At 41.9% G+C, this 15,296-nt stretch overlaps 1 protein-coding gene across 1 annotated transcript in view; it reads right to left on the bottom strand.

The window, feature by feature from the left end:
* Positions 1-13,379, bottom strand: part of LOC137636979 (probable RNA-binding protein CG14230) — a 64,693-nt gene extending 51,314 nt beyond the window's left edge. Inside the window, exons 1-2 of the mRNA XM_068369307.1 lie at positions 13,229-13,379; positions 3,911-4,132 (exon numbers count right to left, since the gene is read on the bottom strand). Of these exons, the coding sequence (XP_068225408.1) occupies positions 3,911-4,100 (190 nt within the window). The 5' untranslated portion in view covers positions 4,101-4,132; positions 13,229-13,379. The remainder of the gene's footprint in view (positions 1-3,910; positions 4,133-13,228) is intronic.
* Between the last annotated feature and the right edge of the window lie 1,917 nt (positions 13,380-15,296).

Here is a 15,296-nt window from a genome sequence, read left to right as displayed (position 1 = left end):
TTGTCCTTTTTCCAGTGAAATGCTAGGTGATATTGAAGAGGACGGAGGTGTAGTCTTCCTAATGACACAAACTGTTCCAGGGATGATAGCGTCCCTATCAGACTCATCCACTTCCTGACTGAACATCGTTCCTTCTTCAGCATGTTCTGGATGCATAACTGGGCTTGGCTTGTTCTGGGGGCCGACGGAAAAGCCCGAAAAGCTAGACTGTGAATCTCCATCCCTAAATACACAATAGTTTGGGATGGGACCACTTGTGACTTTTCCATATTGACAAGGAGACCCAATTCCTTGGTCAGATCTAGAGTCCACTTTACATCCTTCAGACAGCAACGACTGGAAGAAGCTCTGAGAAGCCAGTCGTCCAAATAGAGGGAGGCTCGGATGTCCGCTAAATGAAGGAATTTGGCTACATTCCTCATCAGCCTCGTAAACACAAGAGGAGCTGTGCTTAGGCCAAAGCACAGGGCTTGAAACTGGTAGACAACCTTTTCGAAAACGAATCTCAGAAAAGGTTGGGAGTCCGGGTGGATGGGGACGGGGACGTGGAAGTAGGCGTCCCTTAGGTCTAAAGAGACCATCCAGTCTTCCCTTCTGACCGCTGCTAGAACCGACTTTGTGGTCTCCATGGAGAACGTCTGCTTTGTGACAAAGACATTCAGCGCACTGACGTCTAGCACCGGCCTCCACCCTCCTGTCTTCTTTGACACCAAGAAGAGGCGGTTGTAGAATCCCGGGGTTTGATGGTCCGAGACTTTGACCACCGCTCCCTTCTCTAGTAAAAGAGACACTTCCTGTTTCAAGGCTCGTCTCTTGTCTTCCTCTCTGTACCTGGGAGAGAGATCGATGGGAGACGTTGCTAGAGGGGGTTTCCGTACAAACGGGATCTTGTACCCCTCTCTGAGCAACTTCACAGGTTGTGCATCTGTGCCTCTCTTTTCCCAGGTCTGCCAGAAGTTCTTGAGTCTGGCTCCCACTGCTGTCTGAAGAAGCTGGCAGTCAGACTCTGCCCTTAAAGGACTTGGTTCCTTTCTTCTTTCCTCGTTTCCCTTCGGCACGAGCACCTCCTCTGCTGGAGGCTCTGCCACGAAAGGGCGGAATAAAACGGGACGCTGGAGTGTCCATCCTTGGTCTAGCTGACAAGGTAGGCAAAGGGGTGGCTTTGCGAGCGGAGGACGCAACAAGATCGTGAGTGTCCTTCTGTATCAAAGAAGCGGCAATTTCCTTAATCAGGTCTTCTGGAAAAAGGCACTTGGAAAGAGGAGCAAACAGAAGTTCGGATCTCTGGCATGGTGTAACTCCAGCTGAAAGGAATGAGCATAAGTTTTCACGCTTCTTAAGGACTCCGGACACAAATGATGCAGCAAGCTCATTAGACCCATCACGTACGGCCTTGACCATGCAGGACATAATGAGCAAGGAAGTCTCCTTCTCTGTTGGAGATATCTTTCTGCTTAGAGCTCCTAGACACCAGTCTAAGAAGTCAAAAACTTCGAAGGCTCTAAAGATACCTTTCAAAAGGTGGTCCAGGTCCGAAGATGACCAACATATCTTTGAGCGTCTCATGGCAAGGCGGCGGGGAGAGTCTACAAGACTTGAGAAGTCGCCCTGGGCAGAGGCAGGAACTCCCAAGCCGAGAACTTCTCCCGTGGCATACCAGACGCTCGATCTAGAAGAGAGTCTAGCAGGGGGAAACGTAAAAGCTGTCTTCCCTAAACTCTTCTTGGACTGCAGCCATTCTCCTATAACCCGCAAAGCTCTCTTGGACGAGCGTGCGAGGACGAGTCTAGTAAAGGCAGGAGTGGTTGATGGCATGCCTAACACAAACTCTGACGGAGGAGAACGCGGAGCCACAGAAACAAACTGGTCCGGAAACATCTCTTTGAAAAGGGCCAAAACTTTTCTAAAGTCCAAAGAGGGTTGCGTAGACTTAGGCTCGTCCAGTTCTGAATGCGGTTCATCTACGTGTGCAGCAACATCATCATCAGAAAGTCCCTCATCCGATAACTGATGAGGGAACGGCAACGGAGTGGGTAACGGCTGGATAGCTGAGTCCGGTCGCACGGGTGCATGCGTGACTGAGCCGGACGCAACGTCATGGAACTGCTGCCCAGTCTGTGAGCTGGTAACAACCATAGCAGCGCGGGGACGCACAGCGTCTACTCCAGACTGTCTGGACTGATGTGGGTGAGAAGTGGCAACCACACTGGGTTGCGGAGGTTGACGCACCGCGTCAAAACAAAACAACTCTGACGGTTGTTGAACCTCACAAACGTCAACGGAGACCTCCGTGCGTCGCTGAACGTCAACATGCGGCTGGCAGATCACACTGGAACGCATGGGTGGCGGAACTCTCTCAACTGGTGTGCGTGAGAAGGTTACCTCAGCGTCCACAGGACGCACAACCGATCGTGTGGGCGGTTGTAGGCAAGGAGCTGCACTAGCTGGTGCGGCAGCAACCTTCTCCGCATGAAAGTCCTGCATAAGAGACGTTAGTTTAGACTGCATGTCTTGCAGTAGAGACCACTTAGGGTCTACAGGAGCAGGTGCGGCGACAGACGGTGTAACTGTCTGAAGCGGTACCGCTTTGCATCTCTTAGGAGGTGAGCAGTCATCGGATGACTGCAGCGAGTCCGAACTGACCCAGTGGCTACAACTGGGCCGTTGGACTTGTGCGGAAGGGACCGACTTGCGCTTTAACGGTCGTGAGACCTTGGTCCAGGGTTTCTTGCGAGAAACACCTTCCGAAGACGAGGTATAAATGGGCTCTCTCGTCTTAGTTAGGCAGGGGCGATCTTGGGTAGATACGCCCGATACCACGGAGGGAACGTCTGTTCGCTGATTAAAGCCTCTCGAACCCATTTGTCGTACGACATTGCTTCTCCCCTGGACTTGGGAGCTTGCAAGAGGTCCCGGACTAGGAGGACGACAGGCACGAACAGACGAACCCTCAAGCGCAACACTATCCACAACACTATCACTCACTTTAACACTTCCCACTGCACTTTTGCACTTCAGCTCCTTCACATCCGCCATAAGTTGATTACGGTCACTAGCAAGGGACTCAACTCTCTCACCCAGAGCTTGGATGGCACGCATCATATCAGCCATCGAAGGTTCCTGAGTGCCAGGAGGGGGATTAGGAGCAACCACTACAGGGGAAGGAATAGGTTGTGGGGCATGAGGAGAGGAAATATCAATAGAACGAGAGGAACTTCTCCTAACTCTATCTCTCTCTAGCCTACGTGTATACTTTTGGAATTCGATAAAATCGAATTCCGAAAGCCCAACGCACTCCTCACACCGATCTTCCAATTGACAGGTTTTATCCCGACAATTGGAACAAACAGTGTGAGGGTCGATAGAAGCCTTCGGAAGACGCCTTGAACAGTCCCTAGCATTGCACTTCCTAAATTTTGGGACTTGTGAAGGGTCAGCCATTTTGAATTGGTCAAAGGGGAATTAAAAAAACTATCAAAAAGTCATCAACAAAGAATCCGTTATCAAAAAGAGTTCAAGGATTTGTGTGAAGAGAAACCCTGCACAGCGAAAGCTCAAAACTAGAATAATGTACTTCACCAATTAGTTGTGAAAAAAACTCCAGTTTAGCAACAGCGAGTAAGTACGTCTTGTCGATAGCACAACAGAGAGAAAATTGAGTCTTTGTTTACATTGAGTACTGGGTATCTGGACGACAGATGGCGCTGTTGGGCACACCCGCAACCTGTGTAGCGATCGCTGGCGAGTTTTACCTTAGAGTTTTCTGTCGAGCAACAGAGTTGCAGCTATTATAATCACCGGCTAAGTTAAATATTGAAAAAACTCAACTACAATTAACATACAAAAAACTTTAAACTCTTTGCTTGAAAAATTACTTCCTATTTATTCCCTAAAACAAATTTATACTCACATTGTTCCAACTGGTCTTGGGAAGCCTCAATGTTAACGTAGGCAAACCTAAGTGTAACATTCCCCTCGGCATCCATCTTCTCTTTCACCTCGGCGTCCCCAATGGACCCGTATGGGGAAAGTTTGGAGACCAACATAGCCTGGTCGACCCCCTCCCCGAGCCCTCCGACGAACAGTCTTGACCTCCTCATTTTGATGTGGAATTTATGCTGTCGACAATGATCTGAAAGAAGGTAATCCGTTAACACTATACTGTATTTAGAATTAATGCTGTCGACAATGATCTGAAAGAGAAGGTAATCCGTTAACACTATGCTGTATTTAGAATTAATGCTGTCGACAATGATCCATAAGAGAAGGTAATCCGTTAACACTATACTGTATTTAGAATTAATGCTGTCGACAATGATCCGTAAGAGAAGGTAATCCGTTAACACTATACTGTATTTAGAATTAATGCTGTCGACAATGATCCGTAAGAGAAGGTAATCCGTTAACACTATACTGTATTTAGAATTAATGCTGTCGACAATGATCCGTAAGAGAAGGTAATCCGTTAACACTATACTGTATTTAGAATTAATGCTGTCGACAATGATCCGTAAGAGAAGGTAATCCGTTAACACTATACTGTGTTTAGAATCAGTATTTCAGTTTAATTCTTGAAATGTGAATGGTAATACTGTACTATAGTTCAAGATGATGCATTACTGGTAACTTTAGAACTTAAAGGAACTTAAATGTGGCCAACAAACAGCTTCTCTATACAGTAGAAATTGATGAAAGAAACATTTTCATATATTACAAAGACAAAATTGTGCGAGATCAGAGTTTCCACTTAAAGAATATAATTGCCATGAAAACTAAAGACTAACTCGTAGATAAGGTAATTGGCAAAACATCTAGACAAATCAATAAAACCAGAGATTCCTAATTTAAAAAAGTCTATACTGTACAATGATTAATAAATTACAGTACAGTATATGCAATAATTTACGAATACAGTATCTATCTTGTATGGTTAGTCCTACCAAGACATGCACTTCAAACCGAAAACGATACAGATGAAAGATTTAACCATGCAACACTGGTGAACATTAACCAACGGTACCTTTACTGTTGCGTAAACTTACTGTATGAGGTTGGAAGATTTTATATCTGTAGTGTAGGAACTGGCAGATTTCTATTTTTCTTCATCTAATTTTAATTTTAATTTCATACACAAAATAATAAAATGATTTGTGTTTTTCCTAACTATACAAAACTGAGATCTTAATATGAGTAAGAATTCATTTAAACTTTTAACCAGGTAGTAGTAGTAGTAGTAGTAGTAGTAGTAGTAGTAGTAGTAGTAGTAGTAGTAGTAGTAGTAGTAGTAGTAGTAGTAGCTAGCGGGCAGACACAGACCCGGCCCCGCCAGGTAGCATTCACTTTGATCTGAATGTAGGACTTAATGAAGTGCTTGAGGCAGGCAGTGTAACTTGAAGGTCTCAAGATTGTTTACATAGGAAAAATGCAAATATCTTTTAAAATGTGTCATTTCTTCTTACACGTATCACAAACCTTCGACCTTTAATAAGGGACTCCTCCTTAGAAGGGGGGGAGTACCTGAACCAAACCTGGCTCCTTTACTGACCCGAGAAATGTCACAGCAATTTGATCTTGGAGAAGAGCAAATATGACGACTCCTGTCACCCTTGTTACAACTTGCACGTGTTTGATTAAGTCCCTACCAGGAGACTGGGAAGCGGTAGTGCAAGAACCTTACATCCCTAAGGATACGTAGTCTGAATGTATGTATGGGAAGCATACATTTCTTCCATCCTCTGGGAGGATGGGAGGGAGATACACTGTATTTAGGTTATAAGGCTCGCCTGCATCTAACATTCGATCTAGATAAAGGAACGACTGCTTCACTCTAAAGGGGAAAAAGGAATAGTTCAGCCAGGCATTCCACCTCTCCTTCTAGATTATGTCGCAACCAGTAACTTACACAAGATGCTACTTGTCCCGTTAGAGAGCTAGATTTGCAACAAGACCTGTGGATAAACTCCTGTGGGTGGTGGGAAGCGAGGGTCACCTGTCATACCAGACTCCTAACTTCAGTACTTGTGCCAAAGGCAGGTTCTTTCTTAACGTCAGGGTACGTCTAATAACTTGACTTCATACGCTCAAACTGGAATGGTACTTCCAAAATCTTATTGGATCAGCATGAATGAAGATGCATGAGTCAGTAAAAGCAATGTTCTTGAATAACCTTTTGGCAAGGGGAAGTCATCTTTAGTGCTCCTTAAGGGAACCTGACATCTTTAAGAAGTGTTGCCGTGTCCTTACAGCACAGAGATGAGAGTCATCATGCACCCTGCTAGTAAGGAAGAGATGGAGAAGGACATAAGATTGGAGTTTTGCCAATTAGAAGCTGGCTCTTGGACACAAACTCTGAAAAAAAGTAGGAATGCCTTCCTCTGCCGAGGATGACACGTGACATACGAAATGTCACTTGATACACAACAGTCAGCTTGAGAGAGACAAAGACTCAAAGACCGTCCTGAGTCCAGGTTGATACAACATAGGGGAAAAGGTACGAGCTCTTCAGTCTGAAATCTAGTTAAAGGTTGAGTGACACTCCAAGTGAAACTTCCTCAGCAAAGGAAGAAATGGAGAACCACAAATCAATGCTTGAAGGCTCCATCCGGTGAAGCATCCCCTCTACGATACCACCAGCAGAAGAAGGGTAGTTCTACCGGTCATAAGAGGAAGAGCATTAGCATATCCAAACATCACCCGGTGTGTGGCACTTGGGAGATGTCAAGGAAACCTGTAACCAAAATCATCCACAGACCTAGAGTTATCAGTAAACCAGATAAATGGGAAGATAGGCTAAGATATCCAGAGGTACCTGGTGTGCTGGAAGGTGACATGAATACTACCAACGTCCCTGGAACTGTAGAGCAGCTTACTGGAAGGTGTTCTAGGACTGGAAAGCAGTATACTTGAAATTCTGGATCAACTGGAGGGCAATTGGGTCCTTCGATAGCGATACCCGAAATATAAGAAGCCTTTCTGCTATGCACAAAAGCGAAGAGTAACTGATCCTACTCTGCGACCCTAGGGATGAAAGTGTCTGGTAGCACATTCTTCTTGTTGGAATGGATCTAGAGTACAACTCTATCACATTGTGAGCTGCTCAATTGCACTGTAAAACAGTACCCCTTTGCTTTTAGATGTAAATCCCAAAGTTATAATTGTTATTCATCAGTGCTCCAGGGTGATTTATCAAACCTTGTTGGGAAGATACCATTGCATAAAGTTTTAGTAGATTGAAAAGCAGGTGTTTTACTTTTGTGAATCAATTCCTTAAGGTGATCATGTGCAGTACTTCAGGTGTGCCCCACCCTTTTTGGATTTCTCAATGAACAGCAGGATCCCTGAAGGTGGGATTCGAGTGGATGTACCCTGAAGGGGATATTATCTATCGGCTACCAAGCCCGATCATACCATGTTTTCTATTCTACAGAAACCAAATTGAAGGGAAACCACAATCTGTTTACCAGTGATGCTTCCAATAATGCTGATACAATCACTGATGTGAGAACCTGTGTAGAACGAGGTCCCCAATGACCTAGGAAACCTCGGAAGATGCTACATTCCAGATAGAATATCGTGGTTGTTTGCAAAAACGAATGTTATCAGCATAATCTGGTCCCCTTTTCCTGCCTGGCCATGCGGCTGGTTACAGATTGAACAGGATTCTCGGATCGTGGCAAAGGAGACAAGACTGTCTCGGTCCTGGAACATTGCCTCCTAGAAGGAGACAAGATGAATGTCAAGAAAACCCCAAATGGTGTCTCAATTAAGTAGGTACCAAAAAGGTGAGTGTGAACGCTCGAAGCAATAGACATTCTGAAGCTCTGGCTTTGAATAAAAAACCAACTCCTATAGGAAGGAGATCATTCTAACAGAACCAAAGATGGGTATCTAGGTGTAAATATTCTTCAAGTTCACTGAGAGTGAGAAGTCTTCTTCCAGATGGCAGACCGTACGGAACTTGTCGTCTTCTTTTTGAAAAGGGAGAGGATTGGTCATCGGGCCCTAGTCGACCTTTTCACTGGAAGAGTTGACTAAAGAAATGGAGAACCGTTTGGAAGACCTCAAGCGTGTTCCTTTCCCTTGTCATCCTTTGGAATCCAAAGGCCAACTAGTGAGGTTGCTGTAGTGTGAAGGTCCTTGCCTTCTACCTGTTTTGGGAATGTTGAGCTCCAGGTCGAGACAAAGTATGTGAAAATACTCAATCAAAGGTTAAACAAGAAGTATCTCTGCTGATCCTGAAAGTGGTTTACATGACAGACGACTCCACACCCATGAACAGTGTGAGCGGCCGGGTCTTACACCAGACCCGTTATCAGTGCTGTAATCACCGTAGTGGTGGTGAAGAATTCAAAGCGTCTCGGGAACATCCCAAAGTAGGAGAGGGGCAGTGGTGGCTGCCAACATCCTGTCCCGCAGTCATGCAAGTCCTCGTATAAGACCTAGCACTGGTAGCAGTGTACCTAATATTGAGATATCTTCAAGAGGGCTGAGTTTTGGTACAGTAATACACCTCCCCCAAAATCATGTAGACTATTTCCTTCTGTTCGGGAGTAGGTCTTTCCCTCACTGGGAAAATATAAGCACACACTGCTTCTTATTTTCCCGGAGAGAGAGAGAGAGAGAGAGAGAGAGAGAGAGAGAGAGAGAGAGAGAGAGAGAGAGAGAGAGAGAGAGAGATCAGGTAAAGAAAAAGGACAGTGGCCTTTATACCTACTGGTAGTAGGTGTACTCATTGTCGTAAATAAAGAGCAAAAGTAGTAGGGGCGTGAGCTCTTGTACCGTTTGTCCATCTGTCCACTCAAGGGATGAGTACGTTGTTTCCATTATATATGTTCTTAACTCAGGAACAAGGAAAGGGTATATTGGTATCCTTCCTTGAGAGGAATGTTTTCAATACAGTGTTCCTTCTCCCCAACTGAGAGAGAAAACGTAGGAGTCACGATTAAGCGACTCATATCGATCGGTCTTTCTGAAATTCTTTGGTGACATCATCTCAACATCTCAACCAAGAAGCCTTCTTCCCCCTAGGAAACACACCTACCGGTCCTCGAATGGAACAGAGCAATCAAATGCCTATCATAAGTTGGAAAGGATCTTTGATGCTCAGACGAGGGCTGACATGGGATAAGAGAAGTCCCCTGTTTCAACCACTAACGTGCGACCACGTTGGAAGATCATGGCTTCTGGGAAAACTCAAATCCTGACTCAGTCTCCGAGTACAGGAAGATCCAGGTCGAGGAGCACAATGGACTCGTAGAAAATTCTCAAGCGATGGTATCACCAAAACATCTAGGGAAAGTCATGAGGAGGGAGAGGGACAAGGGAGAATGCCCACATCCTTGACCAGCTGCGCTCATGCTCAGACAGTTGCTATTAAACTGACTGAAAATATCACCAAATCAAATACTACTTGCCCGATCCATAGGAGCCTGCCAAGAATGTTTAATTGTGAGTGAAGCGAACCATGAAAGAGCAGACCAATCGAGGGAATTGATATAAAATATAGACAATTATATGATACATAAGCAATATATTTCTCAAACTGGTTACCTTGTGCTAAATGCATTTCTGAACATTATTATAGGTGTAAACAAGTTGTTTTTGGTGTTTCTCCACCCAAAATCCATAATTTCTCACTGAGATCCCCCATTAAGATACCTCATAAACAGGTGGTTTGCACCAATAATCGAGACTGGGAATGGTCAGAACAATGAGTTGGGAAAAATACTGGTTCATGTATTTATCTAGAAATTACAGTCCATAACATTCGAGAGAGAAGTTTGTAGGAGGGCGGACATGCCTGACAATTAGTACTAAAAGAGGTAACTACGCAGTAAGAATACTGTACGCATATGTACACGAGGTCTGGTGTTGATATTTTAGGTTAGCCCATACAGTTCCTCTTTGATTTAGTAATATCAGATTCAACTTTCCTTTTTCTGTCTGAGCCACTCTATTTTCACCGCTCAACAATAGCTTCCTTGTAAGGTGTAGAATAGGATACAATACACTTATTCAGCCTTATTGTGTTGTTTTAATCAATTTCATCCTATTCTTGTAAATTTCAATATACAAATCAGTGACAAATTTGGGGAGTTTGTAGTACGACAGATAAGCACAACTCATTATTTTCAACTTTATTACAATTGTATATAGAATAAAAACAGAACAATTAGAATTCTTTTTTTTTAAATAAAACAGAGATAAAAGAAAACTATACATGTAAAAAGAATGATCTTTTGTCATAAGGAAGAAACTTTGATGAGCCGTTACAAAAGAAACATACTCGCCTAAAAGACTAAGAATTTTTTGAGAAACTGTAAGACTACCAAACAATCTTATAAAGTCGCAAGAGCTCGTTCCCTTGACAGGATTTTCTCGCTCTTTTACTTAACAGAATAAGCTTTATCGTTAGATGGTCGAACCATTCAGCGAGGGTAATTTGAATTGACACAATGGGACCCTGTTGTAATTACTCAAAAGTGTACGTAAAATATACAATAGACAAATACAGTAATGACACTTTTCTGTAATTATACCTGTTCCATCCATATACCAAGGCACTTCCCCCCAATTTTGGGGGGTAGCTGACACCAACAATGAAACAAAACAAAAAGGGGACCTCTACTCTCTATGTTCCTTCAGCCTAATCAGGGACTCAACCGAGTTCAGCTGGTACTGCTAGGGTGCCACAGCCCAACCTCCCACATTTCCACCACAGATGAAGCTTCATAATGCTGACTCCCCTACTGCTGCTACCTCCGCGGTCATCTAAGGCACCGGAGGAAGCAGCAGGGCCTACTGGAACTGCGTCACAATCGCTCGCCATTCATTCCTATTTCTAGCACGCTCTCTTGCCTCTCTTACATCTATCCTCCTATCACCCAGAGCTTTCTTCACACCATCCATCCACCCAAACCTTGGCCTTCCTCTTGTACTTCTCCCATCAACTCTTGCATTCATCACCTTCTTTAGCAGAAAACCATTTTCCATTCTCTCAACATGGCCAAACCACCTCAACACATTCATATCCACTCTAGCCGCTAACTCATTTCTTACACCCGTCTCTCCCTCACCACTTCGTTCCTAACCCTATCTACTCGAGATACACCAGCCATACTCCTTAGACACTTCATCTCAAACACATTCAATTTCTGTCTCTCCATCACTTTCATTCCCCACAACTCCGATCCATACATCACAGTTGGTACAATCACTTTCTCATATAGAACTCTCTTTATATTCATGCCCAACCCTCTATTTTTTACTACTCCCTTAACTGCCCCCAACACTTTGCAACCTTCATTCACTCTCTGACGTACATCTGCTTCCACTCCACCATTTGCTGCAACAATAGACCCCAAGTACTTAAACTGATCCACCTCCTCAAGTAACTCTCCATTCAACATGACATTCAACCTTGCACCACCTTCCCTTCTCGTACATCTCATAACCTTACTCTTACCCACATTAACTCTCAACTTCCTTCTCTCACACACCTTTCCAAATTCTGTCACTAGTCGGTCAAGCTTCTCTTCTGTGTCTGCTACCAGTACAGTATCATCCGCAAACAACAACTGATTTACCTCCCATTCATGGTCATTCTCGCCTACCAGTTTTAATCCTCGTCCACGCACTCGAGCATTCACCTGTCTCACCACTCCATCAACATACAAGTTAAACAACCACGGCGACATCACACATCCCTGTCTCAGCCCCACTCTCACCGGAAACCAATCACTCACTTCATTTCCTATTCTAACACATGCTTTACTACCTTTGTAGAAACTTTTCACTGCTTGCAACAACCTTCCACCAACTCCATATAACCTCATCACATTCCACATTGCTTCCCTATCAACTCTATCATATGCTTTCTCCAGATCCATAAACGCAACATACACCTCCTTACCTTTTGCTAAATATTTCTCGCATATCTGCCTAACTGTAAAAATCTGATTCATACAACCCCTACCTCTTCTAAAACCACCCTGTACTTCCAAGATTGTATTCTCTGTTTTATCCTTAATCCTATTAATCAATACTCTACCATACACTTTTCCAACTACACTCAACAAACTAATACCTCTTGAATTACAACACTCATGCACATTATACCTGTTATAATATGTATATTTTGAATATACTGTATACCAAATGTAAGCTGACATCACAAACTTCTGTTTGGTTGACCGTGTTGAAGATATCAGTTCCAGGTCATTTAGTGAGGAAACCAGGTTTTTTTTTTTAATTCTTTAGATTTGTTAATTTTAACTTGTTACCCATATGGCAAAATGGGGGTGTATGTATGATAGCGGCCACCTGACGTCCCTGTTAGGCAAGCAGGTAAGGACGTGGCTTATAGGTTAGGTTAGGGGGGGAAAGTTTAGGTTAGTTGATGTCCATTTTTAATGAACACGTGAGGAACTGGCCGCTGACATACAAAGGCTCCGCGAATTGTTTTGAATTATGAAAAAAGTAATAGAGGAAAACGATAGTTTTGCATGATCTGGAAGTATATGGAGAGCGTGGTCTCGTAAACAAATACCCTTAAGTCTTGTGGTAAGCTAAGAATAAAGTAGTTTCAGGGAGGTCACAGTAACAGGGGAATAAGGATAAGGCTCCTAGGTTAGGTTAGGTGCGGAACCTTAAATTAGGTGTTCTTGTGTTTGTTTCCTTTTTAAAATGTATTTTTCCATTTATAACTTTTGAAATTTTACACCCGTTCTGTCCCACCAAACTACAAAGACTCAAATATAGTGTTCAGTAAACAGACCATCATACAAATAAGTAGGTTAGGTGTCGAACCTAAAGTCAAGCGGTGTTCTTACGTTTGTTTCCTTTTTAAAATGTATTTTTCCAGTTATAACTTATGAAATTTTACACCCGTTCTGTCGCACCAAACTACAAAGACTCAAAATATAGTGTTCAGTAAACAGACCATCATACAAATAAGTTTAATCGAACCGTTTGTAGTATGACGGACACGGATACGAAGGGCTAGTTATAAATTATAAAATCCATTTTCTGTACTTCTGGAACAACTGTTTTGTCGTTATATAAAAGCTCCATCAATTTTATTAATTTAAAATGCAAACATACAACGAATCAATTAAAATTATAGAATCACAGATTAGTATTAGCGTAATGTGAAACGTAGTTATGAAGTGACAGGCTAAGGCTAAGCCAGCCAGCCGACCTGATTTGCAATCATAAGTTTAGGCCTTACCTTTAACCTTGCAAAACTTAACTAGGAGTTGAGAATCCTTAACTTCTGAAGCAGTTATAGATACTATTTGCTAATAAGATTATATATAACTATATAAAAGTAAACTATTTCTTCTTAGCGTACGAAATATCCACCATGCTGATTGTCATCAGCTGTTATTATTCTACGCGTGTCTATTTCCTCTGTAACGGCTCCTCAAAGTTTCTTCCTGGTGACAAAAATATTCTTTTTTAATCTTAGTTTTTTTTCATCTCTTGTTTTATTTTTTAATAAAATTCTAATTATTTTGTTTTGTACATTTCTAACTGCTTAATAATCTGCATATATAAATAACATGTTTATCTATAAAAATATAGATACTTCAGGTCAAAACATGGATTATGGATGATAATTTATCTCACATTTTATTATTATTATTATCATTATCATTATTATTATTATTATTATTATTATTATTATTATTATTATTATTATTATTATTAAGCTACAACCCTAGTTGGAAAAGCAGAATGTTATAAACCAAAGGCTCTCACGGGGAAAATAGCCCAGTGAGGAAAGAAAATAAGGACACAGAATAATGTGCCTGAGTGTACCCTAGTTGGAAAAGCAGGATGCTATAAACCCAAGGGCTCTCACGGGGAAAATAGCCCAGTGAGGAAAGAAAATAAGGACACAGAATAATGTGCCTGAGTGTACCCTAGTTGGAAAAGCAGGATGCTATAAACCCAAGGGCTCCAACAGGGAAAAAATAGTCCAGTGAGGAAAAGAAATAAGGAGATAAACAAACTACAAGAGAAGTAATGAGCAATATAAAATGTTTTAAGAAAAGTATTAATATTAAAATAGATCTTTCATATATAAACTATATAAAATTAAACAAGAGGAAGAGAAATAAGACAGAAAAGTGTGCCTGAATGTACCCTCAAGAGATTTTAGAACATATTTGTGATGTCAATTTGATGTTCTGATATATGTAAGTCTACTATATAATTATCGATGTTCATCTGTTTCATATCAAATTTGAAAGCAACGATATTATTAAATAATTCTAAGAATTATTCACATATGGATAAAATTGGCTGTCATTCTGAATACTCCTGTTCAGCTACATTTCAGAGCTTCAGAAATTACAGTGGATCTATCCGTCTCGAATTTATATTCCCCAGTACAAAGATAATTATTAATATAATAAAATTATCTTATGCATTATAAGTCAGATTTCTTTAATCTGGAGATTCTTACAATACCGTTCAGCAATTGCACTGAGTGGTAGCAAAGTTAAAACAGATTTAAGCAATTTCGAATAATTCACCGAAGTATACAATGCATTGGGCCACAGAAATAGCAGAAAGTGGAAAATCTTCAAAGCTCGAGAATTTCACATATTAGTGATTACAATAACTGTTTCTGACACAAGTTATTATCAATGTGTATTGCTAACAGCCAGAAACCGGCCATAAGTTTATATTAAGAGATTCTGTGCTTTAGTTGACTGAACAATCTTTTCGCTACATATGACAAGCACTCAGACATACGCTTGGAAGTTCTTCAGATAAAAGAAGGATCTTACAATGACAATTCTACTTCTTAAGAGGAAGCTTTCTCTCTCTCTCTCTCTCTCTCTCTCTCTCTCTCTCTCTCTCTCCCCGTATTCTCAATGCAAATATTCAATCAAGCAAAAAAATATATCAATGTGAAATCTTGGAGGAAATATAGGTGCCAAAACATTCTCTCTCTCTCTCTCTCTCTCTCTCTCTCTCTCTCTCTCTTCCCGTATCTTCAATGCAAATATTCAATCAAACATTAAAATATCACAATGTGAAATTGTGAAATCTTGGAGGAAATATAAGTGACAAAATTCTCTCTCTCTCTCTCTCTCTCTCTCTCTCTCTCTCTCTCTCTCTCTCCAAATGTCAAATTAAGCATTGAAATATCCCAGTTTGAAACGTAATCTTGGAGGAAAAATAAGTGACAAAACACTCTCTCTCTCTCTCTCTCTCTCTCTCTCTCTCTCTCTCTCTCTCTCTCTTCATCAAGCATTAAAATGTCACAATTAGAAAAGATGTAA

This window comes from Palaemon carinicauda, unplaced genomic scaffold, assembly GCF_036898095.1.
Source record: "Palaemon carinicauda isolate YSFRI2023 unplaced genomic scaffold, ASM3689809v2 scaffold476, whole genome shotgun sequence".
In the NCBI taxonomy this organism is placed as follows: Eukaryota; Metazoa; Arthropoda; class Malacostraca; order Decapoda; family Palaemonidae; genus Palaemon; species Palaemon carinicauda.
The sequence above is the reverse complement of the archived record's forward strand: the minus strand, read 5'-3'. Positions and strand labels throughout refer to the sequence as shown.